The following is a 25,554-nucleotide window of genomic DNA, read 5'->3' on the forward strand; positions in this document are numbered from 1 at the left end:
ACAGCACCTCTCTGGCAACAGGACACCTAATTGGGTTCACCATGCTTCACTTAATGAGTGGTGGCTACCATTGTTGGTGCTGCTGCTACTGCTCTTGATACTAGGTCTAAGATCCATTTTCTGAATCCTGACCTTGAATAGTGCGCTCAGAAATGTACTTCTCCAGCTGATTCCGAAGTTTTGCTTCAACTGTAGGATGTCCATGGCACCCGTTGTCCACGAGCAGCAGATGAGTGTGATTGTTGTCCAGGATATAGAGAGGGTCTCTCTTGAAGTCATCCATTATGTACTGAGCTGAGAAATATCCCTGAAAAGCACAGAGAATCTTGTTTTTGAGATTTATTTGTTGGCCAACATGCATGATAATATTTTTATATGTTATTATGAAGGCTAACCCATCAGGTTCAAATATATTGATGCCTCCTCCCAAAGTCCTAAGTTTTTGGAAGGGTCTTAGAGGTCTTATAGTACAGGATGTCATTTTAAGTATGAAGAATTGAAGGTTCAGAATGGTTGGGTCACCTGCCCATTGTCATAAATGGCCAGTGACAGTGTAAGGATCAGATTCCCAATTCAGTTCTTATTCCATTGCCCTGTGCTCATTTGTATAAATTCATTGAAACAGATAGCATTCAAGGAAGTATGTGTGTATGTATGTTAATGTATGTATGTGTGTGTATCCAGATACACACACATGTGTGTACATGTAGTTTTATACACATACACACACATACATACACAGACTTATATTTGTGTGTGTGTAGATGCAGGTGGAGGAAGACTGACATAAACACATATATATTTGCTATCATATGCCAAGACTTTTGCCAGGGTTTATGAATTAGAAAGTGAACAAGATGGGATCTCTGCTCTTTAGAAGTCCATAGTTATAGGACCAGAAAAAGAAACAATTAAACAGATACTTGTCCTAACACTTAATGCCATAGAATAAACAATAGCTGGTGGGGGGCATAAACAAAGAAGCTCTGGTCCCCTGTGTCCCATTCAAAGGTGTTTCGTTCTTAAAGGATTAGGGCTACATTAAAAGATGTTCAAACTGAATTCTAAGAATACAAGTCAAGTTGAAAATTCAATGAGGAGAAGAAGGTTACTGACTCTATTAATGGTATATATGTTCAATCAGAACAAAGGAAGAATGAAAAAAAATTTCAAATGTTACAGTTCTCTTCTCAAAGTGGTCCTCACCCAGCCAGGAGCTCTACTCAGGAGAGTCCTGGAAATGAAAGATAGGATAATATTGGCAAGACAGGCATCCAGGCAATTACAGAGGAGCCCTACAAACCTTCTTGAAACAAAACATTCCTACTCCACTTACACTTTTACAGACACAAATTCTAAAACCTTAACAAGGAAAGAATCACAAAAGGAAAAGCCAAATACCATGCTTTCTAATGAATGAGGATATAAAACTCCTAATATTGGCTATTTAAATTCAGTTTAATTAGTTTATTAAGGAATAAGTAACACTGTTTCCAGAGCTCTGTCCGTTAGATTATGGATTAAAGGGGAAAAAATAGCAACCCAACAGATGCGAAAAGATATTTGGTACTCAATGTTCATTCTCAATTTAAAAAGAAAAATTATAAACTAAAAATAAAAGGATAATGCCTTATGGTACCTTCTTAAAATAATGTTATTGAAGCTTTCACCAAATTCTGTCTACAGTAAAAATACTAGTCTCATTCCTACCACTATGATACCAAGTATTTTGGATGCCATTGGGATACCTGTTATCATCACCGTTATTTAACATTAGTCTGAACATTTTAGCCCAGGCAAAAAATGCAAGATATAATTAAATGGAAAAGTTGTGTTTAAAAGTAACACTATTTATCAGTGATATCGTTGCAAACACAGACTACCGAATGAATCTACTAAAAAACTATTAGAATAAAAAAAAAAAGAGTTCAAAACATTTGACTCAAAACAACAAATAAATCCTTTCTTCATGAAAATCACTTCCAAAGTGACACTGAATAAACACCCCATTCACAATAATAACAAAAATCCATTATCTCTAGAAATGATATTAAGAAGAAATATGTAGGTCCTAGTGAGAAAAACTGTAAAATTTTCCTCAAAGATACAGACTAGCATAAAGTGAGGGATATATCCTATCACTGGAAGAAGACTTAATATTCCAATTATTTCAATTTTCCTGCATCAGTTTTGGGTTTTAATATGACCTCACTCAATGAGTGTGACAATAAAAATTTCACACTCATTTTTTTGTGCTGTTTTGTCTTGTGGTTGTACTTTTTTTTAAAAGATTTTATTTATTCGATAGAGAGAAAGCACAAGCAGTGGGAGCGGCAGGCAGAAGGAGAGAGAGAAGACTTTCCATTGAGCACAGAGCCCAGTGCAGGGCTTGATTCCAGGACCACAAGAGTCTTCATACACTTGATACCTGAGCTGAAAGCAGAGACTTAATGGCAGAGTCATCCAGGCACCCATATGTGGTTGTACTTTGACAAAGGGATTTAAAGTTTAGATAACAACAATGGTAGAGGCATGAGCTCTTTTTTTGTGTATATGTAATGCAACAATACTTCTGACAGTGTAACACAGACTCCAAATGAATAAAACTTCAGTACCTGGTATTGTTTCAGTTCAGCTAAATCTGGGTTCTGGTAGAGCCCATCTACTAGTAGTGGGGTTTGTAACGAAGCCATGAATAGAAACCACATGGGAAGATATGGCCAACAAAGTTATTGCAAACAATTACTGGGTTCAACTTGTGCAAAAGACCAAGCACTGTTTTCCAGGGAAGACAGAAAAGAAACAAAGAAGTTGACCACAAAATCATATGGGTTTGCTAGTAGACTACCCTAACTCACCAAAGTATCATGAGCAGACTTGTAAAAGGAATAAAAACTAGTGTTATAATTTGAATATCTAAAAATAATACATACTCATTGTAGGAAACATGGAAAATACAGAAAAGAATGAGAAAAAATAAAATCATGCTTAATTCCACAACTCAGTGATAATCATCAAGATTTTAGTGCACTTATGTCTTTCCTAGACATATAGATTAATTTACATTGTTTTCATAATTTTCTACTTAAAACTGCAAATATTTTCTATATTATCAGAAAATCTTTGCAAATATTATTTAGCACAAATTTCTTTCTCTTTACACAGTAAGCTACCTAAAGATCCCTCTATTCTTGATATTACTAGATATTTAGGCTTATGTTAATTCTTGATATTATTAGAAATGTTTTAAACAGTGTTTGTCTAAATATTAAATATTAAATGCTCTAGTGATATTTATAAGTATGGTATGAACAGTCTTCATACACTTGATACAAATTTTGCACTTGATCTTAGCCTAAAGGCCGAGAAGTGATTAATACAAATTTGAAATGGTTTTCCAGAAAGGGTACAGATTTGATCTTTCTGCAGAAATTTATGAGGATCTCATGCTTCTATATGTGTTGGAGACTACAACCATATTTTAAATTAACTCTTTTTTTAAGATTTTATTTATTTGACAGACAAATAAATAGAATGAGAGAGGGAAACATAAGCAGAAGGAGTGGGAGAGGGAGAAGCAGTTTCCCCACCGAACAGAGAGCCCAATGCAGGGCTCAATTCCAGGACCCTGGGATCATGACCTGAGCCAAAGGCAGATGCTAAACAACTGAGCCACCCAGGTGCCCCTAACTTAACTCTTAACAGATTTTTTTAAATTTTCTGGGTGAAATCATCTAGCCCAGAGAAATTGTAAAGATTTTTATTTCCCTAAACTTTAAGCTCATTCACTGATAATTCTTTTAATCAGATTTTATAGTTCTTGTTGAATCATTTTTTGGAAATTATGGTTTTACAGAAAAATATAAAATTCCATGAGATTTTCAAATGTATTGACATACAGTTGTATGTTGCATCTGTAAAATTTTTCCCAATATTTTTATTATATTTGATTTAGATTATTCTATTTGATTTAGTTCTATTTATTCCTTAAATTGTCAAAATTATTTCAGAGAATAAATAAGAGTTCTATTCTTCCTATTTTTTCTTTCTAATTAATTTATTTCTGATGGAATATTATTGTTTTCCTCCTTCTCAAGGGTTGTTAGTGGTGTTATTTTCAAACCTATTAATTTGAACACTGTGGTAGCTAAAAGACTGAACCATGGCTCTGGCACTTACAAGCCATGTGAATAAAGAAAACTTCTTACTTTCTTTATGACTTAGTTTTCTCCTCTGTAATGAGAGCACTTCATTATAGCTCTTCATTGTTGTGAAGACTAAATAATGTCAGATATTATTCAATTATTATTGAATTATTTTCTTGATTTTTGCTAATAAGTGTTATAGGACTATGCATTCCACTCTGAGTGCAGCTTTGGCCATTTGGTCATTTGCATTCCTTTCTAAGTGATCCGTGATTATATTTTTGAAAGTTCACTTTTTTTTTAAAGATTTTATTTATATATTTGAGAAAGAGACAGTGAGAGAAAGCATGAGCAAGGAGAAGGTCAGAGGGAGAAGCAGACTCCCCATGGAGCTGGGAGCCCAATGCAGGACTCGATCCCGGAACTCTGGGATCATGACCTGAGCTGAAGGCAGTCGTCCAACCAACTGAGCCACCCAGGCGCCCTGAAAGTTCATTTTTGAACCAACAGTTATTTAGCAAGATGTTATTTGTTTTCTTCTTAATTTCCAAGTGATTAGAACTCTCCATTTAATCTTTACATAATCATTTCACATTTTACTTATTGATAGAGGATGCCATCAGAGAAATACTGAAGTCTTTTGTTGTTGCTATTCCAATCCAGCAAGGGGGAAGTACCTACCTTATAGGGTTGTTCTTGTGACTCTATGAATTCATATATGGAATGTATCCACACAGCAATGGTGATTATACAACACTAAGCCAATGCCCAGTACAAACATGGCTAAGAGATAAACACTACATTCTTTCCCACCCAGCCTGCCCCTGTCCTCAGAATCCTAACCCAGGCCATTCTGACCCCTGAAGTTGACATTTGATGGGAGATGATTTTGCTACCCCTGGCTGAGCATCTAGAAACAACAACAAAATCTACAATTCACTCTGCACAATCCCATAATAATACAAGTTTATTTTTTATAAAAATTCAGACTCACTCTAAACTACAAAGCTAGGAAAGTTCCTCACACCCAGTCTACTCTCTCTGCAAAGCCCTCCTCCTCCCACCCCACCTTGCTGCCTCCTGGGAGATGCTTGGAAATGGCTCCATACTCTCCTATGCCCCTTACATACCTCAGAAATGTTATCAGGCACAAAAGTAATATCATTTTTTAAAAAAATTTTAAAAAGGGGAGCCTGGGTGGCTCAGTGGGTTTAAGCCTCTGCCTTCAGCTCAGGTCCTGATCTCAGGGTCCTGAGATGGAGCCCCACATCAGGCTCTCTGCTCAGCAGGGAGCCTGCTTCCCTCTCTCTCCTCCTGCCTCTCTGCCTATTTGTGATCTGTCTCTATCAAGTAAATGAATAAAATTAAAAAAAAAAATTTTTTTTTTAAAGACCCGGGAGCACCTGGGTGGCTCAGTCATTTAAGTATCTTACTCTTGATTTCAGCTCAGGTTATGATCTCTGGGTCATGAGATTGAGCCCTGCATCTGGCTCCATGCACCGTGTGGACTATGCTTGATACTCTCTCTCTGCCTCTCTCTCTGCCCCTCCCCCTGCTCATGCATGCTCACTCGCTCTAAATAAATAAATAAAATCTTCTAAAATAAAGATAGAAAGTAAAAAGAACCAGAATAATTCTAAAAATCCTGAACATTTACCACCTAAACTTCCATAGAGTCCCAGGTGGAAGAAGGTGTAGAGTAAACTGGGATTTCTGAGCATCTGGTCCAAAGCTTCTAGATAGACATCACCTATTGTTTAAGGAGGTTTTCAATTCACTAGAAGCGCTGTTTTCAAAATTCTACACTTGCGGGGTGCCTGGGTGGCTCAGTGGGTTAAAATTCTACACTTGCTAAAAATCCTCATGTATCTACCTTGCATTTATACCATGAAATGTGGGTTGATTCCTTTCTAAATATGCTCATAGGAAACTTTAAGGAGAAAACTATTCATAGCTCTCTTAAAGCCAAATTAACCAGCATTCCCAGCAATTCTTGTGAGTGTGGCCAAGCAATAAAGATATGGTGCCCAAGGCTTGAGCCCTGTTGGGACAGACTCAAGTCATGTTTATAATGAATAAAGAATCTGACTTCGATACAATAATGTCAAGAAGAATTTTAATAAACAAAACACACCTTTTAGTAACTCTTTCACAGGACTTCTTTGATCATGTCACTCTTTTTGTTGGGTTGGTTTTTGTTCTTTTGGGGAGAGTTTTTGATTTTGGGGGGTTTTTGTTGGTTTTGTTGCTGGTATTTGGGGGAGGTTGTTATCGTTGTTTTTTAGAAAGAGAGAGAATGCATTGGCCGGGGGTGGGGGCACAGGATAGAGGGAGAGGGAGACAGACAAAGAGCCAGAGGCAAGGCTCAATCTCATGACCCTGAGATCATGACCTGAACCAAAATCAAAAGTCGGAAGCTTAACCGACTGTACCACCCAGGTACCCGTGTCAACCTTGTTCTTAATTGTCTGTCCCAAAGGTGCTCCTTGTAAAGTTAAGTTCCCTATGAGCTTGTCCCCATCTCAGAGCCACAATGTTCAGACCAGAGCCCCACGCCATGGTTTTTCTCTTCACAGACCTCCTCCTGTCCCATCCCTCTTCCTGTCACATACCTCAGCATCACAATTCCTGAGGAGGGTGTCCCTGTTGGAGACCATGCCCCAAGCTGCTATGCCAATGGCAACGATGTTCTCCTCTGAATTCCTGCTGATGGTGTTGTCTCTCACCACCTCCCCAATGTACTTCATCAGGCCATAATGGGTGCCTCCAGTGAGAATCCAGGCGCCTGTCAAAGAGGGAGGAGAGCAAATGCTCAGCTGGCTCTGAGTAAGGTTCCCATCCTGTGCTCATGGACCCCTGAAGAAGTCCCCACCATGTGAGCACCAGGACAAGGCACTGCGAGCCACCCCTTGCAATGGGCTTTGTTGAGGAACCTATGAAGAGGAAGGAGAAGAGGATCTCTAGAGGCATTTCTAAGAGATGTTGGTTTTAAAAGGATCCAAATTCTGGGCCCCACTCTTGATCTAAATCATCAGATCCTCTGGGGGTGGAGCCAGGGAATCTATATCCTTACCCAGCCTTGCAGGTAAATCCTGTTATGGATAATAAATGCCAGGCTGGAGCTTGAGAGTAAGTCAAGGCAGGGCTGCCATGAAAAGCCAGCACTCTGCTCCCAGACTCCTACCCTGGGGCCATGACCCTGGTGCCTACCATGTAGCTTTACTTTATAATTACACAATTTTGCACACTGGTATTTTAAGGTTTACATTTGATGATCATCACAATGTCAAGGGTTTTGCACATTTTTTTTTCAGAAATGAAGTAAAGAAAATACTTATAAAATATTATTTAGCATAATAATAGAATCTAAAGTTGGAAGCCACCCAGATCTAATGTACTACCCAGGCAGGAATCCAGCCTGAGGATGGTCACTGGCAAGTCTTGATTAGCTCTTGTGATGGAAGGCCTTAGAGTCTCTAGGCGGCCCTCTCCCCCAGTTATTAGAAAGTCCCTTTGCTCACTATTTGTCTCCATTCTGTAATTTACTACTGTCTTCAGTGATAAGGAACAAAGTAAGTCACCTCACCCATAAATGCCCTTCTGATATTTTGAGGTAAATGCAGCGTGGTCCTTAGGGTTGTCCTCCCCGATTCCTGCAACCATTTCTAACAGGACATGAATGGCAGACCCTCGGCACCCAGTTTCTGTCCTCTAGACAATTTTAGCTGTCAATGTTCCCCTTTCATACCAGGCGTGGGAAAGTGAAGCCACCACAAAGGACACGAGACTGTTGAAATCCAGCACCAGCCCTTCCCTTCATCTGACTGGAAGTACTCAGGCCAGGGATTTTTGTCTTTTTTTTTTTTTTCCTGTTATATTCCCAGCACTTAAAACAATTCCTGACACATAGTAGGCATTTAAGAAGTATTCTGAATGAACGATGTGTGTTCAGGATTTAGTAGTAAGGAAGCCGACCTGGTCAGTTTCAAAACAAAGTAAGCTCCTACTGCAGCTCCCTCTGGTGGGTCAGGAAAGGGAGAACTAATGGGAACAACATTCTTGACGTTTAAAGAAAACAGGGAATCATGGAACACTGCATCAAAAACTAATGATGTACTGCATGGTGACTAACATAACACAATAAAAAAAAGTTTTTAATGAAAGGTACCTTTATAAAAGTGATGTCAACAACAAAATAATATACACAGGAATAAATCTAACAAAAGATGGGCAAGAAAAAAAAATAAAAATAAAATAAGACATGTGTCCTATGTTCTGCCAGTTAACTAGTATTCTTAATAAGACATTTTTAAAATATTATGCTTTGATAAACTGAATCTAATCGTGAGGAAACATCAAATCCAATGAAGGAGCCATCTGCAAAAACAATTTGCCTATATTCTTCAAAATGGCCTGAAAGACCAAGAAACTCTTCAGAGCAATCCAAGATGAAAAAAAGCTCTTTAGTTTGCTATAGAATGAAGAGCTAAGTCAATGGAGTCCACTGAGGAGGGGAAAAAGGAGGTGGTTGGTTTGTTTGCTTTTCAGTTTGGGGAGTTTGGGGAGTTTATGGGTAGTTTTGGTTTTGGGGGTGTTTTTTGTTTTGCAGTTTCTGTTTTGTACTTTATTGTTTGCTTAAAAGGACAATATTGAAATAATCCGCAAAAATAAAATATGGACTTTTTTTTAAGATAATAGCACTGGTTAGCTAACTTTCTCAGGTTTGAAAATTGTACTGGGTTATGTGAGAGAACATCCCTGTTCTTGAGAGGTTCATGCCGACATACTTAGAGCCAAGGGTCATGATGCCTGCAGTTTACTCTCAAATGAGTAAAAAATCCTAACATGTGGGGGTGCCTAGGTGGCTCAGTTGTTAAGCGTCTGCCTATGGCTCAGGTCATGATCCTAGGGTCCTAGGATGGGCTCCCTGCGGTGGGCTCCCTGCTCCGCGGGGAGCCTGCTTCTCCCTCTCCCATTCCCTCTGCTTGTGTTCCCTCTCTCACTGTGTCTCCCTCTGTCAAATAAATAATTAAAATAAAATATTTAAAAAAATAAAAAATTTAAAATCCGAACATGTGCCTATTTTTTGGAAAGTAATAAGACAATTGTGGGAAGATATTAATAATTTGTGATTCTAAGTGAAGGGTATAAAGATGTGCCTTACATGATTCTTTCTTCTCTGTAGGTTTGAAATTTTTCATAATAAAAAATTTAAGAAAGGCAACACTGTGGTGAATATTTCAGGTAACAAAGCTACAGTTACTCATCTTAATCTCAATCAAACTCTTACCTAGTGCTTACAACCTGTCAAGCACCATCGCTATTTCCAAAGGCGCATCAGTGATCTCAAAATTAAAGAGCAAAGAAATGAAATTTGCCTTATGGTTTGCCAGAGTATTTTCTGCATAAAATTTTATATGTAGAAGCCACACAATGAGGGCGCCTGGGTGGCTCAGTGGGTTAAGCCGCTGCCTTCGGCTCAGGTCATGATCTCAGGGTCCTGGGATCGAGTCCCGCATCGGGCTCTCTGCTCAGCAGAGAGCCTGCTTCCTCCTCTCTCTCTCTCTGCCTACTTGTGATTTCTCTCTGTCAAATAAATAAATAAAATCTTTAAAAAAAAAAAAAAAAAGAAGCCACACAATGAAAACTTTAGATGATTCAAGGAGACAAAAGAACCCACAAGGAAGCACCTTGACGCTGATTTAACCTTGTGACCCCCCCACCATCACCTCCCACCCCAAACCCCTCACCACCACCTACCAGAGCTCCCTGTCTTGTCCATTCGAGGACCTTGCTTTCAATAGATCATGATTAATCGTGTACTTCTAGAGAGTCTATATTCTGTGCATGAACTGCATTTGGAGACTCAGTTCCATCTCCCGAAGACAACCGGGCCCAGCATCGACAGAGGTGGCGCCGTGTCCCCACCCCCTCAGGGACCGCCCGCACCTTTGGACTGCGCGATGTAGATGAGGCGGCTGAAGATCTTGCGCATGCGCGGCTTCAGGGCGAAGTTCTTGGCACCACCAGTCACAGAAATGACAAGGTTGGGAGTTCTCAGGTGCCAGTGCTGGGTCAGCAGCTCATAGAGGGTCTCCGCGTCCGTGTCACAGGACAAGCGGATATACTGCGGGGAAGAGGGAAAGTGTCAGGGTGGGGCACCGGTCCTCCCAACCACCTGCTCCTGTGGGAAGAGCGAGGCGTATGGGCCAGCAGCTACCGCGGGTCCCCACGAGGACGTGGAAGGAAAACAGTAGGCTGGGGAGGGGTGGTGCCACCAGCGGGCCATTCAGGCCTGCTGGAGAACTCGAGAATTTATCCTAAAGACGGTGGGGAACCTGTGAGGTGTTTGAAGCAGAGTAGAAACAGGATGGGATGGGGAACCCTCCAGCATCAGTGTTGACTGTACACCAAGAGACAAGACCGAGAGAGGGGAGTTCTGGGCAGGCAAGAGATAATTGTGGCCCATCCTGGGGTATGGGGCCCTGGGAAGAGACACAGCAGTGTGCCACCTTCCAGGGCTGCAAACACGGGGCTTGGGGATGCGAGGAGCCCCAGGTTTCCAGCTGCCTAGGGCTGGTGATGCCATGGAGACCGGAGACTCCTGTGCATTTGAGGATACCACCATGCCTGCCATGTCCTCAGGGAAAGCCTCTGGGCGGCAGCCAGTCAGGAGCTGAGTTTTCCAGCTGTACATATTCTAATCACCGCTTTGACTTGTGCTTTTTGGACTGACTACCCATATCTCCTGCCCCCAACCTGTGAACCCATTCAAGGTAACTCAAGGGAGTTCAGGTTGTGTGAATCAGCTAAAATAGATAACCTTTGCTTACCTTCCCTTTCTTCCCCAGAGTCTCAAACTGAATATCCCCGAAGGCATCCGTCGGAAATTCCTTGGTGTGTTTCTTGTAACTCCATTTCTCATTTGGGTTGATCTGGGTGCCTTCTATATGCTGGCTCTGGGCATAGCCACACTTGCACACATTGTCCCTGAGCAGGATGATATTGACAAGAAAGAACTGGTTTCATTAAGCCTACTTGAGTCATTCATCACATTTTTAGAATAAACTACATGTTATTAGCTTAAATAAACACAGAGATCTGGCCATCAAATCCTATTTTCAGACTACAGTCATCATCTCAGTGGATTGTTTAAAAGCTATCTTGCTGTTTTATCCCTGTTGTCTATTGTGCATGCACCGAAAAGCTGGCTCTGTATTGAGAGTTGAGATACAGAAGTGCCTTCATGGAGTCTGTCTCTGAGTACATAGCCTTCAGGTTATTATGGGATTAAGCCTTTGAAATCTGGAGACTCTTTATGTAGCTACCCGTGTGGTTTATAACATGCAGGAGCCCTGAGTGCCAGCCCTGCCAGGGTGCGTCTGGCCAGTAACACTCGCCTGAGGTGAGGTGAGTCCTCCTTCTCAGGGCTGGTACTCACTAGAGACAGTGGGTCCCCTGGCAGGGACCCAAAGCAATCCAGAAATTAGGAAGACCATCCTGTCTGTACTAGATGTCAGCTGCTTGCGAGACTTTCTATCATTGGGCTAGACAAGAACAAACTACAATAAATAAACACTATTTCTCCCCATGTAGAGTGCCACAGAACTAAAATATATGTGTTTGTTCAGGGACACGTGTGCATTTACAAAATCGGAGGAGGATGAAAAGCTAGGCAGTTAAGAGGTAAAGGATTGAAAATCTGTTCTGAGGCAGGCCTGGGCTGAACCCACCACACCCAGCAATTAACTGGATGGGACACCTGCTCTCCAGTTTTGGGGACCTCTCGGGAACAGTTGGTATAACACCTGTTATATATGTTATATATAATATATCTATATGTTATAACACCAGTTTAGTACAGAACAAGCCAACCCCTTCTTTTCTCCAGCACAGCCCCACTCCTCCCAGGGTTACTGAGAGGGTTGGAAACAATAGCACACCCTCCAGCAAGTGATTTTGGGTTGTGCTGTTGCCATACACACAGATCAAGGAATAGCAGAGGCAGTGGCAACAGAAAAGAAGAAAAATGCAGTTTAAACAAAATCTAAAAATCCATGCCATGGCTACTTGGCTCCTCTTTCCAGAGCTGTGTTGCATCCTGACCACCATGTCTCCAAAGAGAGGAAGAGGAACCACAACAAAAATGTCGGTGTGGCCAGGTTGCTTGGGTTGTTCAGTGGGTTAAGCCTCTGCCTTTGGCTCAGGTCATGATCTCAGGGTCCTGGGATTTAGCCCTGCATTGGGGGGGGGGGTTGGTCACTGCTCGGCAGGGAGCTTGCTTCTCCCCCTCTCTTTGCCTGCCTCCCTACCTACTTGTGATCTCTCTCTCTGTCAAATAAATAAATAAAATCTTTAATATAAAAAAAAGTCAGTGTGGCCAAAGCAGCTCTCCCTTTTCCCAGTTTCTTTCTGCCTGCCCCACCCACTTGGCTCCCCCTATTGTCTCTCCCATTAGTCTTTGGACAAGAGTCAGAAGGTGCTAAGAATTCAAGGGAGCCATGGCCTGTGGAGAAGCAGAACAGCATGCATGACCAAAGGTCCTGATCTGCCCAGAACAATCCCAGTTTATATCTGCTGCCCAAGGCCTAGTAGGGTCAGAGCCTCATCATGCTTGTCAGTGTTCCAAGTCTTAAAGTATGTAGTCACCCTAACCACCAACATGCTAGAAAAGATGCTCCCTCTGGCAGACATAGGCCTGTGACACTAACACACTTGTGCAGTGCACAGCCTGGGCAACTATATGTGGCGACTCTGAAGCAAAGATTCCCTGTGCAGGCTAGGTCAAATAAACGTAAACAAGCTGAGAAATTCTGTTAGGGTTTGCTTCTAACTAGACTCTTGTTTATTTATCTTCTCTTCTCTGTTCTTAGCATAAGGGCATTCGGCTAATATCTTCCAAATGATGAAGGCATAAATGAGTGAATGAATACATTGATTAGTCATCATGTAAATAGTTAGAATACTCATCATTCCTCAGTGATTTTTGTAAAGTTTTTTTTGTTTGTTTGTTGTGCCTTCTGGAAGGTGAACTTAAACATATATAGCTGTCATGGGAAGGGCTATATTCTCAAGGTCTTCTTCACTGATGAGCTTATTTGACAGATGGAAAATATAGAATTAATTTTAAAAGCACTCTATGGCAGTAGATCACATTTTCATTTTACCAAATGATAATAGTGGTATGACAGGTTCTAAAAATACAATGGAGAAAAAAATAGTTTGAGGAGGAGGTTTTATGATTGCTCCAGAAGGAGACAGATTCTATTGGTAACCAAGATTCTACTACCTGGAAGCAATTGGCCTCAACTGTGTTACGTGAAATGAGTTACTCTGCTAACAGAGATCTTTTTGAAGTGCTGGAAGCCCAGGGTAACCAGCGAAGACCTTATACGGTGAGGAACAAGTACACCATGGCAGGAATCCTCATAAGCAGGTCACCCTCCTAAGGGTGAGGTTGTGAATGATACATCAGTGTGGGTTCCTGCTGGAGAGTACATGTGTAACATGGACCACAGTGAGCCTGTTGCTGCTCTACAATCCCATCTATACCGCTGGGTTGAGACAAGGCTTTTCCTGGGTTCTGTGTGGCATTACTATTTCTTATAGTATATCAGCCCTTTTAGGTTAAGCTAGCTTGATTGAGTTCCTTGTAACTCAAAGTCTTAATTACTACAGAGTATGGAAATTATCTGTGTTCAAAATATATGTCAGACTTCTGGTATTTTCCAGGGTTATAAAAACAGAGGTAAAGCCTGGATCCAAAATCCCACCTTCAGCAGTCATCTCGCCCCTTTTCTGGAACAGGCTTGGGGGCATCATGCAGTTTGGCCAAGAAAAGAAAGACAACCAGAATTGATTTCAACTTCCTCAGTCCTTTCTTTTACTCAGTCCCTTACTTGGGGTACTTACTCAGCTCTATTACAGAGCCAAGTTTGCTCCCCAGTGGTCTCAGAGTCCTCCCCACCAGGGTCCAAGTTGGCTTCCTCTTCTCTCTCTTTAGCTTTTACCATCTTGCTACCCACGGGGTTCTGTCTACACCCACAAAAGTTCATTGCAGGATGGGGAAGAGAAGTCTCTGCCTCACCTGTTCTCACTATGGTTGAAGACAGACTTTTAAGGCAGCCTTTAGCCACATGTGGCAATGTAATTTTATGTTTAAAGTAGTTAAAATTAAAATTATATAAATTCAAGTCCTTGATTGTACTAGCCACATTTCACATGCTCAAGAGCCCCCTGTGGCTAGTGACTATCATATTGGACAGTGCAGTTATAGGATATTTCGATCATGGCTGAAAGTTCCATTACATAGAGCAGCTATAAAGAAAGTAGAGTCCTCCCTATTTCTGTCTAGAGTGCAGCATGGCCAAGGCAGAGAGAAGAGAAGAGAGCAAACCCAGACCAGGGGCTTACAGCCTCAGAAGTGCTGGGACGCAGCCCCTGAGCCGGACAGCAATGTTTCAGAGGCCTTCATTAGATGGGGCAGTGGTTGGGCATCACCCTCCAGTAACTACTCAAGAAATAGACATCCACAAGGGGTAGAGCAGAGAAACTTGAGCAGTCTGCACATAGCACATATGAGCAACTACAGGGATTCTCTGGGGAGACTCAGACAACCTATGTCAGCTTGTGGGGCAAGCAAGCAAGTTGGGGGTATCAATATTAATAGTCACTTCATTTGATGTCCTTGTCCAATAGGAAATTTGGATGACACAGAGTATTCCTATCACCTATGGAGAGATAATAGCAATAAATACAGGGAAGTTCAAAGAGTACAGAGTCTTGACCCTGGTCTACAACCTTGTGCCCTTCTAAAAGGGAACCAGAGGACCCTGAGGCATTCCTGTCTTCTGCTTGTGTTGTTGAAGATGGGGGTTGTTCACCACATCTCCCTTTGTTTGGGGCCAGACTCAGGCTGTAACCAAGCCCTTTAAGGTGGGCAGCGATAGGTTTCCCTACCTTGCATCCATTTCCCGTTTGGCTAGCAGGAACACCCTGATCTTCCTTTGAGGCATCCTTCCTTTCCACATGGGTTCCATGTGGACATAATACCCACGTCTGGCCAATCAGCATACCTTATTCCCTAGCCCAGGGACAAGTTTAAATGTAGGCACATAGCCCAACTAAGGCCAAGGAGAACCATGAACATCCGTCCAGAATTTTTGGAGGATTTGCTAAGAATGAGGCTCTCCCCCCCCCCCACTGGTAACATGTCAGATATAGTAGCCACTTTGCCACCAATTATGAAGAGCCTGCCCACCCAGAGGACAGCAGAAACAACAAGTGGGAAGAGACAGAGTCTCTATGCCACTGCCCTGGCTCTGGTTATGCTTTTCAGCCAAAAGTTCCCATTACTAACCCTTTCACTTAAACCAATTAGACTGATTTCTGCACCTAAGAAATTGCTGATGAATACAATATGCCTGAGGCAGTGCCGTTCTTAGAAAGTGTAGGGTCAGGAGACAAAAAGAGCACACAAGCTGGGAATCCAAAAACCTGAGTCCAGTCCCTCATCCATCTCCCACTGGCAGTGTGACCAGTAAAATACTGAACTGTTGGGGCTCACATGCCCTGACTGTCAATGATAAGAATAGCTACCTTGGGGCACCTGGGTGGCTCTATTGGTTAAGTGTCTACCTTTGACCCAGATCGTGATCTCAGGGTCCTGGGATCAAGCCCTGCATCAGGCTCCCTCTTCAGTAGGGAGTCTGCTTCTCCCTCTCCTTCTGCCCCCCCCCAACTAATGTGCTCACTCTCTCTCACTCTTGCTCTCTCTCTCTCACTTTCTCTCTCTCAAATAAATAAATAAATAAACTTTTTTTTTTTTTTTTTTTAAAGAGCAGCTACCAGGGCGCCTGGGTGGCTCAGTGGGTTAAGCCTCTGCTTTCGGCTCGGGTCATGATCCCAGGGTTCTGGGATCGAGCCCCGCATCGGGCTCTTTGTTCAGCAGGAGCCTGCTTTCCTTCCTCTCTCTCTGCCTGCCTCTCTGCCTACTTGTGATCTCTGTCTGTCAAGTAAAAAAAAAAAAAAAATTTAAAAATTTAAAGAGCAGCTACCTTCAAAGGGGGCTGGTTGTAGAATTAACAATTAAGTATGTAAGTCCCCATGGCATAGTAGATGTTCAATAAATATTTCTTGAGTGAATGAATGAATAAACTGTATTTTCTACCAGTCAACCAATAGATTAACAGCAAAGTCTTTCATTGAAACCACTGAGGGAATAAATAGTTGACTCATGAAGTTTATACTCTATCAAAAGGAGTCATGATGAGTAAGTTTACACCAGTGACAAAACAGATATTCTTAGCTTTTCTGATATTCATGTTCTAATTCACACAAAGCAAGAAAACACATTTATTAAGACCTTTTTGTGCTCTGAGGCACTATGGTAGGTATTTTGGTGTTACTTCATTGAATCCTTACCACAACCCATTAGGTATACTTTGCTAGCATTTTAGCATCAGAGAATTCTGTTCAGAAAAAAAAAGCATAACTGGTTCAAGATCATGCAATGAGCTGGCAGCCAAGCCAAGGTGGGACCCAGGGCTGGTTCTAACACACCTCCTCTTGCTTGTTCTTACATCCTTCCTCTGTTGGCTGCCTCTGCTCAGCAGAAGGTCGGTGATTTAATTATAAACTACGGCAGCAACTATCTAACCAATGAATAGCTAGATTCTTTCTTCTCTCAGCCCCAGGCAACAGAGGAAAGGCAGAGGGACAGGATGAGAGGGAGGTAACACTAAAATTATCTCTTTGGGTCCAGGCACATCTTCGATGGGAAAGATCAGCAGTTGGGCTAATAACTCAGTATCTCATTAGCTAACATTCATCAAGTACCGCCTGCATTTACAGCTTCAGGGGGATGCTCCCCATGGCTTTTGAAACCCCATGTTGATGCTCCAAAACACTTGAGACTCAGAGTGGATTAACACCCGATTGGATGGGAAGGCCAAAGGTCAACAGCCTAAAGAGAAGCCAGATTGCCACACAGGTTCCTGCTTGGGGCCATCTGCCAACCACTAGAGCACAACAACCTTCATTGCTGTGGCTACTCTGGTGGGCTCCCAGGCTCATGGAAACACCAAAAGGGGCAACAGCCTCTCTTGGAGACTCTACCAAATATTACCAAAGTTAAAAATACAAAACGAAATGATACTGCTCTAGGGACTCGCCCTAGGGACCAAGTTCAAGCTACTTGCCAAATTCTTCCTGCTCACAAACCATTTCTGGGAATTGCAAGATGAAAACAACTTTAATAATGAACTACTGAACATTCGTTCGTCTGTTGAAATGGTTGTTAATAATTTATTTTCTAACATGGAAGCAAAAACGGAGGGAAAATTGTTGCTTACGTGGCCTTGGAATCTTTGGTAAAGAAGACACATTCCCGTTTCTTAAAATTTGCTTGAATAAAATTCACCAAGTCCTTTGGAGAAAGAACATTGGACAGCATATCACTAATTTATTCTCACACACTGCTGTCATTAATGAATACTAAATATGATCTACACCTACTTCAAAGGTTTCAAGAATTTACCACATATTCATAGCACCCAGCATCCGTTCATGCTTTTAGAGTACCACAGTTTTTTTAAAAGAGGCATACATTTAAATTTTTATAACTAAATGCAAATTTTTATATAAGTTAACTTGGCGTTATCTTGTAATAAATGTCATGATACACATACAAATCATGTTTTTCCATCCCTAGGATTACCAAGGGAATGTAAGCATTTGTTGAGAGTGTAGCATAAATAATGTATCAAAGCAGATTCTCTTTCCTCTTACACTTGCTTTTCAAAAGAAGACATATTCCAAAGACTCCTTCAAGGGTTGTGTTTACTCCCCCATGGACAAGGTCACAAGGCATTTCCAGGACCTCATTCTGATAAACAACCACAAGTTTCTATACATCAAAGTCTTCCCTTCAGATGCAAAAGTAAACTATTTGGAAAGAGATGAAGAATACATTGAAAAAAATATATATTCCTCAAGTGGGAGACTATAATTGCAAATGCATTGAAAATACTACACTCCTCAAGTGTAGTTTTATACTCCTCAAGATTAATACACATTAATCATCACAGGATTGATAGACTATCTCAACCACTTGAAATCACTAACAATAAGACAGACAACTGAAGGGGAAAATGACAAAAAGCATGAGCATGCATCGAATAAACGAGGACATAAAATTAACCCATAAATATGTGAAGAGAGGCTCAGCCTCCCCATTAATGAAGCAAGTGTGAAGGAAAACCACAGCGACTTCCCATGGCACACCCACCAGGTGGGGAAAATCCAAAAGGCAGCTGACGCCAGATATGAGACCATGGGGCCTCGTGCTCCCTATGGGTGGGTGAGTAAACTGGTACAAATACTCCGGAAAATTATTTACCAGGGCCAGCAAAGTTATCCCCCTACAAATCATGCCCTGGGGAGAGAGAGGTAGGTTTGCCTTGTGAACAGCCAACAAGCTCAGAATGCCTGGCCATCGGTTGTCAGCCCTACCGGGATTCTTGCCCTGGGGAAGTAGGGCTGGCTGTCCAAACCCCCTTCCCTCAGGGCACTGACTTCTCCAACAACTTCCTAGAGGTTTGGCCCCCTAAGTCAAGCCGCTGGCACCAAAGCCAGCCTTTACCCCTCCATCCCTGGCAGCAAGGCTGCCACCGGCCCTGCCCCAGAAAAACAGGCGGCAGGCAGTCTCTAAGAATGAAGTCCACAGTGCATGAGGCAATCTGTCCCCTGGTGCCCACCATCCTACATTCTGAGACATCAGAGAAGCAGGGACTGCATGCCTACTCTTCCTGGCCCTTTAACCTAAAGTTGTCCCATAGATCCTGTGTCTTAAACCCAGACCCCATGAGGGGGAGGTGTCTACCTTCACCCACCCGGCTTTACCCTCAGAACATTTCCCAGCGAACCCCACCTCACACCCCCCAAAACGTTCACATGGCATTGCTCCTAACAGCAAAGCCCTAAAATCCAGACATTCCCCTCAGGCTGGACAGACATGCACAGGACAGAGCACTGAACAGGAATGAAACAGGCCAGCAGTTGCTTCATCTCTCCACACGGACAAATTTCAAAAACGTAATGATCACCACCAACAAAAAAACTCCCCAAAGAATACGTGTAGACATCCATGTATACCAAAACCAGATAAAACTAAGCAATAGGGGGACACCTGGGGGGCTCTGTCAGTGAAGCCTCGGCCTTCGGCTCAGGTCATGATCCCGGGGTCCTGGGATGGAGTCCCACATCGGGCTCTCTGCTCAGCAGGGAGCCTCCTTCTCCCTCTCCTTCTGCTCCTCCCCCCTGCTCATTCTTTCTCTCTCTCTCTCTCAAATAAAAATATAAAATCTTTAAAAAAACAAATGATATATTGTTTAGGGATATATATTTATATATATATTCAAATAATAAACTTATAAACACAATAACACAGAATGCAGGCTCACAGTGACCTCTGGCAGGAGAGAGAGGATGGCACGGCGGGGGTGGGGGGGCACGTGGGGCCTTCCAAAGTCTTGCTGCTGATAGAGAGGCTGAGCCATTCTTCACACATTTATGGGTTATTTTTGTGTCCTTTTTTATTCAATGCATGCTCATGCCTTTTGTCATTTTCCCGTTCGGTTGTCTGTCCTATCCTGTTCCTTAAACTGGTGGTAGGTGCAAAAGTATTTTTATTACTCCTCCTTAAGCTGGAAATTGACACTTGAACATTCTCTTCCACAGACAATAAAAATGTGGAAAACAACCACAATTCCTATACTCATCTGAAGGCAAAAATCTCAAAGCCTGTGATGCCTTTTCTCCCTGATAATATTTTCTAATGTCTTAACTAATTTTAAGTCTAATTAATAACTAAATGAACAGGACTCTACAGCTGTATAGTCCTGCGGAGTCAATGATCACAGACGAGCGGTGGTGCAAACACTGCTTTGTAGCTAAAAATTCCCTCTGAAAATGCACTTTGCGGAGTTGTGTGTTCACAGGGGGTTGGGGGAGGCGGGTGGCTGCAAACAGGACCCCTTGGAAATGAGGTATCCTTGGGTGGTCTCAGAAGTTCTAGCCGGGGGAGCTGCCAGCACTTCTGAGGATGTGAGCAGGAAATCCATCCAGAAATCCTCTGGGAGCCATGGAGAATGGCAAGAGAAAGTCAGCCCTTGTCCATCTCCCAGAGGCATCACAGCCCAAATCCAAGAGCGAAATGGGGAAAAGGCCTTTCCTGTCTTCCGGGAGGCCTCTTGTTGCTTGAGGCTGGAGGAGAGGCCCCACTGTCTTTGCCCTTCATTTGTTTCCTGCAGGGCCAGGGCTAAGGTGAGACCAGGTGTAAAATCTAAGGAGGCATTCTGTGTTGGGGGTGGGCTCATGCTGGAGCAGCACCTGAGAACCAGCGCTGCCTGCATACGCAGTATGCGGGGGCCGCTTGCCCCTTGTTTGTTGTCTTAGAGCTCACCAACAGATCACCCAGCCCCCTGTAACCACCAGTCAGACGTAGACACTGACATGCCCAGCACCCCTCCCAAACCCTCCTCCCTCCTCATCCCCACAGGGAGCTACTGTTCTGACTTCCAACACCGCAGACGAGGGGGGCCTTGATATCAGACTAGAATGCTGTCTTTATATCCTAACAAGCGAGCATATTGGATCTGCCCGCAGGATGGGCACGAAGCCAGTGGGACGTGCCTGAGCAACAACATAGCAGACAGGAATGGGGAGATGCTCCCCTACCAGGCAGCCTCAAAACTCTCCCACCCCACAGAGTCTGGTCACAGGAAGAAGAGGTCCCCTGCTGGCCCCGAGGAAGCATCGTGGCAGTTCCCCTCATCTGCAGGGCAGTGTAGTTGCTGTCTTGGAACAGGACACACAGGTGCCCAGGAGAACAATTAGAAGCTATTGCAAGAACAAATGAGGACCCAAACTGAGATCCAGTCATAGAGCTGAAGAGAAGGACTTAGATTCGAGAATCATTTGCGGTGAACCAGCTGAACCCGAAGCAAGAACACCAAGCACTAAGCATTAACCAGTGTGACCAGCTCAGTATTGTAAACTGCCTGAATGCCTGTTAATAAACACATCATGTAACAATGTCTTAAGGCCACAACGTTTAAAATAAGGATACTGGAAAAACAACACAGAAGAGAATATGCTTCCTTATGTGACCAAAACAAGCCACAGAACAAAACACTACACTTTGAGGTACGATCTTTTTAAAGAAACAGTGTGCGTCCCCAAATAACATCACAGGCAGAACACTGCCTTCCGACATGACGACACCGCTGCTGGGGACTCACGCTTTCGCTGTAGGACACGTCGGTGCTCCGAGACATGCTGGAGTACAGCGTCCGGGTGCTGTCCAGTGTGCCATTCCTTCTGTTCCTCATGCTGAGCCTGGCCCCCTCGAAGGACATCTTGTCTGTGGAGAATGGGGCGGGACAGGGGGTTAGTTTGAGTTGCAAACAGTAAAAGGGCTCCACAGACAGCCTTGTCTCAATGCTCTCTGTCTCTTCCACCTCCTGCTCCACCCCTGGACGCCCACCAGTAACAGCACCCCTGCCCTGCTCTTGTGGCCTCATCCTCCCCGCATCCTCCAGGACCTGCTAAAGTTCTGGTCCTTACAGCACAGGTCCGCCCACACCCCCCACACCCCGCCCAGATGCCCCTCTCTGGGGCAGGGTCCACATTGTAGACCACCACACTTGGGAGTTTCACAATAGCTACTTCCAACTTAAGGGGTTTGGAGTCAAGGGAACATAAAGAGCAAACCCTAACAACGACTTGTGACATCTAGAGGAAGGGGCCGGACTCCATCCCATGGTGGCAGGGGCTGAGGGCCTGGGTGTCCAGGTCACCCTGAGACTGGGAGCTGACCCTTGGGCCCCAAGGACACCTCGCCATTCCCTCTCAGGCCTGGCAGCAGGCCATTAGCCCAGGACACACAGAAGCCTCAGCCATGACAGGGTGGCTTCCCAGGGCGCCCCTGCTCTCCTGATGCCCACACCCTCCCATCCCAACCTGCAAGGGTGCCCTCTGACCCTCAGCCCGGGCTGCAGACAAAAAGCACCAATGGCTACTCCGTCCATGTGCCTGTGTCATCTGGCAGACATACTAGACATGACATTTCTAGGATGAAAGCATTATCCTTCCCAGTTTCCCTGAGTCTCCTCTTCCGGTACCAAGCTTCCTCAGCGACTCGTGACAGCCCTCCAGTCACAGCACATACAAGAGCCAGACCCCCCTCCTTCTCCCTTGCCAGCCTCTTCAGTGGCCCCTGGGGTCACACCCTCTGTCTGGAACCCTCTTCCCCAGACCCCCTGTCTATTCATCTTCTTCACATCCTCTGGGCCTCACGCGTGTGCCACTTCTCTGGGGAGGTGCTCTGTGACCCCCAGGTGGGGGCATGTCCCCGTGACCTCCACCCTCCACCAGATCTCTGGGTGGGTGGACCAGATCTCTCTTGTTCAGCATCAGGTCCCAAGACCTGGCAAGGTGTGCAGAGTAGATCTGTACAAATATTTACTGAGTGAATAATTTAAATGAGTAAACAACACACCCCTTCCCAAACCCTAAGTCCTCCTCCAGCTTTTAAACTGCTTCCACATCACCTTCCAGAACCCCTGGATGTGGAAAGGCCTCGACCAGCCACTCCGCCACAGGTTCCGAACCTCAGCCTGTGGGTCTGACTTCTATGTCTCAACTGCCCCCACCCCAGGCAGCCTCAAAACTCTCCCATACCACAGAGTCTGGAACCTTTTTTGAAACCCACTCAGAGCAGCAGTCCAGGCTGTTTAAAATGACGAGTGCTTTTACTTCTCTCCCCAGACATTTCAAAGAGAGGCTCTGAGTATTAATTGGTACTTTACATACATTATTGTAAAACCACAGATCAATCCTGCAAGGTATTTACTGTGATCCCCATACAGCAAATTGCTTCTAAGTAGGGCACCAATGGTCAGGAAAAGATTTCATTTGCCTCACAATGAAAAACTGCTTTTTTCGTTGCAATGGGAAAGGTGTATTTTTGCTTTTCAGTCACACTTCAAACAAGAAATGGGCAAGTTGCGTGAGACAGGCAGTGAGCTGCCCTGTTCTGGCTCATCAAATGCCTGCATCAGACATTTGTTTCCAGCTGCCTTCCTGAGCCCAACTCAGGCTGGTGCATTATGAGTTTGGTCCCTCTTTAGGACATCTTACATCCCAGGGGCTCAAGGCATTCACCCGTCCCCTGAACATGGTCAGGAGTTAAGGCATGGGTGGAGAGCAGCTGGGGCATTAGGGGAAGGGACAGATACCCGAGGACCATGGGTAAAGGTCAGAAGACGCCAAGGGAGAGGGCCCAGAGAGTGAAAGGAGATCCACAGTTCCCCTTCCTGGGGAACTTTGGGAAAGTGCAGGTAAATCAGATGGGACCATAGCCAGTAGGGGAGGAAGGAGTGAAAGTCACACTCCAGGGCATCTAGGTAACTCAGTCAGCTGGACGATCAACTCGGCTGTGGCTCAGATCATGATCTCGGGGTCCCAGGATCCAGCCCCACATTGCACTCTGCACTCAGCAGGGAGTCTGCTTGAGGTTGCTTTCTCTCCCTCTCCCTCTGCAGCTCCCCTCATATGCTCTGTCTCTCTCTCTCAAATGAATGAATTAATCTTTAATGAAAAAGAAAATCACACTAGGGAGAAACCAGTGGATACATCCTATGCTAAGAAAAAGTAACAAAGTCATACCACCAGGCAGAATAATACAAAACCTGGTAGAAAACTAGGCTAAGGGCTAAAATCCTAACCCACCTTAGAGAGAACACAGATCACAAGTAAACTTGAAAACAGACTAAGCCTCCCTTATCATTAAAGCCCAACAACAATGATACACTAAGAGGAGGTATTTTCAGATGAGAGGATCTGATGTTGGGAAGAGGGAAATGAGACAGCGGCTTCCAGATGACTGAGTGGTGTGAAACCATTTCACTACCTGCAGTGCAACTGGGCAATGGTATAGTAAGGGACTGAAATATTGTTGACGAGGTGCACTGGCTTTGGGGACCCTAGACAAAAGAAATAGTCAGAAATACAAAAAAGTTGTACTGAAAAGCTATTCATTGCTGAGTTATTTGTAATAGGGACCATTAGAAATAACCTCAATTTCCATTAATAGAACATTTCACCCAAAAGAAATAAAAGGGTGGGGCCATGAAGGGGGTATAAATCAATGGCATGAAGAAATTATAATGATTTATTGCAAGTAGGAAAAGAAAAAGCAGAAAGCAGGGAATCCTGGCAATTAAGAGCTCTGGCTTCACAGACAGGGCCTTGGGTGAAGCACTAAGCTGTGAACCTTCAGTGGGTCCTTCCCCCTCTCAGTTCCTTAGAAAGGTGGCTCGGAGCCCACGGGAAAGGCAGCTCCAGCAGGACAGATGGTTAAGTGCCTCATGGATAATGTGTAGAAGGCACCAAGCAGTAAATACACCAAAATGCTAACCACTATCTGCTAACGTAGGGGGTGGGATGGTGAGCAATTCTTTTCTTTTTTCTACTTTTTATATTTACCAAAATTGACTACTTTGCTCATGTTATCTGGAAAATAGACTCAATAAACAGGATAAGCATCTAGAGGCTGGGCAAGGGGAAGATAACCAGTGACCATGGTAATGGGGTTTCAGCATTGGGTGATTGAGAGGGCATGTAGATAACCAGTGTAGAAAACCGGTATAGACCTCCCCTCCACAGGAGCAAATGGGAGGTGGGGCCACCAGCTAATTTGTTGGGTCCTGTTTCAATCTTGCAAGAAGAAAATTAGCAGACAGGGATAGATAAAAGCACAGGGCCATTCTTGTAAGAATAACATAGCGTGGAACAGAAGAGCTCTGTGGGGCAGGCAGATCCTCCTACAGTCCCTATCAAAGATAGATAACCGATTGAAGATCAAAGGAAAAGAGAGCCAGCAATAACATAATAAATACTGATGAAAAGCTCTGATTATTTTTCCCTCTCATATCATATTGTCTGAAATCCTTTGTGGACAAGGAACTGGTTAATTGTTGTTCCTACCGCAGCACCTGCGTCCCACCTGGCCTGCCTAACTCTCACTCCAGAGAAGAAATGGGCACAACACACAGGTGTTCAGGGCTTCACTCAACAACCAAGTCTAGAGTGTGGTTTTAAAAGGGGGTCCTTGGGGCACCCAGGAGGTTCAGTCCATTGAGCGCCTGACTCTTGATTTCGGCTCAGGTCATGATCTCAGGGTAGTGAGATAGAGCCTTGGCTTCCACACTAGGAATGGAGCCTCCTTGGGATTCTCTCTCTCCCTCTCCCTCTTCCTACCTTTGCTCTCTATATAAAAATAAATAAATAGACCTTTTTAAAAATTAGTAATGAAAATTGAGGGGCCCCTGGGTGGCTCAGTCAGTTA

The 25,554-nt window shown here is 43.8% G+C and overlaps 1 protein-coding gene across 1 annotated transcript in view; it reads right to left on the bottom strand.

Annotated features, from left to right (window-relative positions):
• TRPM8 (transient receptor potential cation channel subfamily M member 8) overlaps window positions 1–21,562 on the bottom strand; it is a 77,568-nt gene extending 56,006 nt beyond the window's left edge. Inside the window, exons 1-6 of the mRNA XM_004777548.2 lie at window positions 21,446–21,562; window positions 17,498–17,571; window positions 10,979–11,135; window positions 10,095–10,272; window positions 6,758–6,930; window positions 133–307 (exon numbers count right to left, since the gene is read on the bottom strand). Coding sequence (XP_004777605.1) covers window positions 133–307; window positions 6,758–6,930; window positions 10,095–10,272; window positions 10,979–11,135; window positions 17,498–17,571; window positions 21,446–21,562 — 874 coding nt within the window. The remainder of the gene's footprint in view (window positions 1–132; window positions 308–6,757; window positions 6,931–10,094; window positions 10,273–10,978; window positions 11,136–17,497; window positions 17,572–21,445) is intronic.
• Between the last annotated feature and the right edge of the window lie 3,992 nt (window positions 21,563–25,554).

Source organism: Mustela putorius, unplaced genomic scaffold (assembly GCF_011764305.1).
Source record: "Mustela putorius furo isolate JIRA1106 unplaced genomic scaffold, ASM1176430v1.1 tig00003869_pilon_pilon_pilon, whole genome shotgun sequence".
In the NCBI taxonomy this organism is placed as follows: domain Eukaryota; kingdom Metazoa; phylum Chordata; class Mammalia; order Carnivora; family Mustelidae; genus Mustela; species Mustela putorius.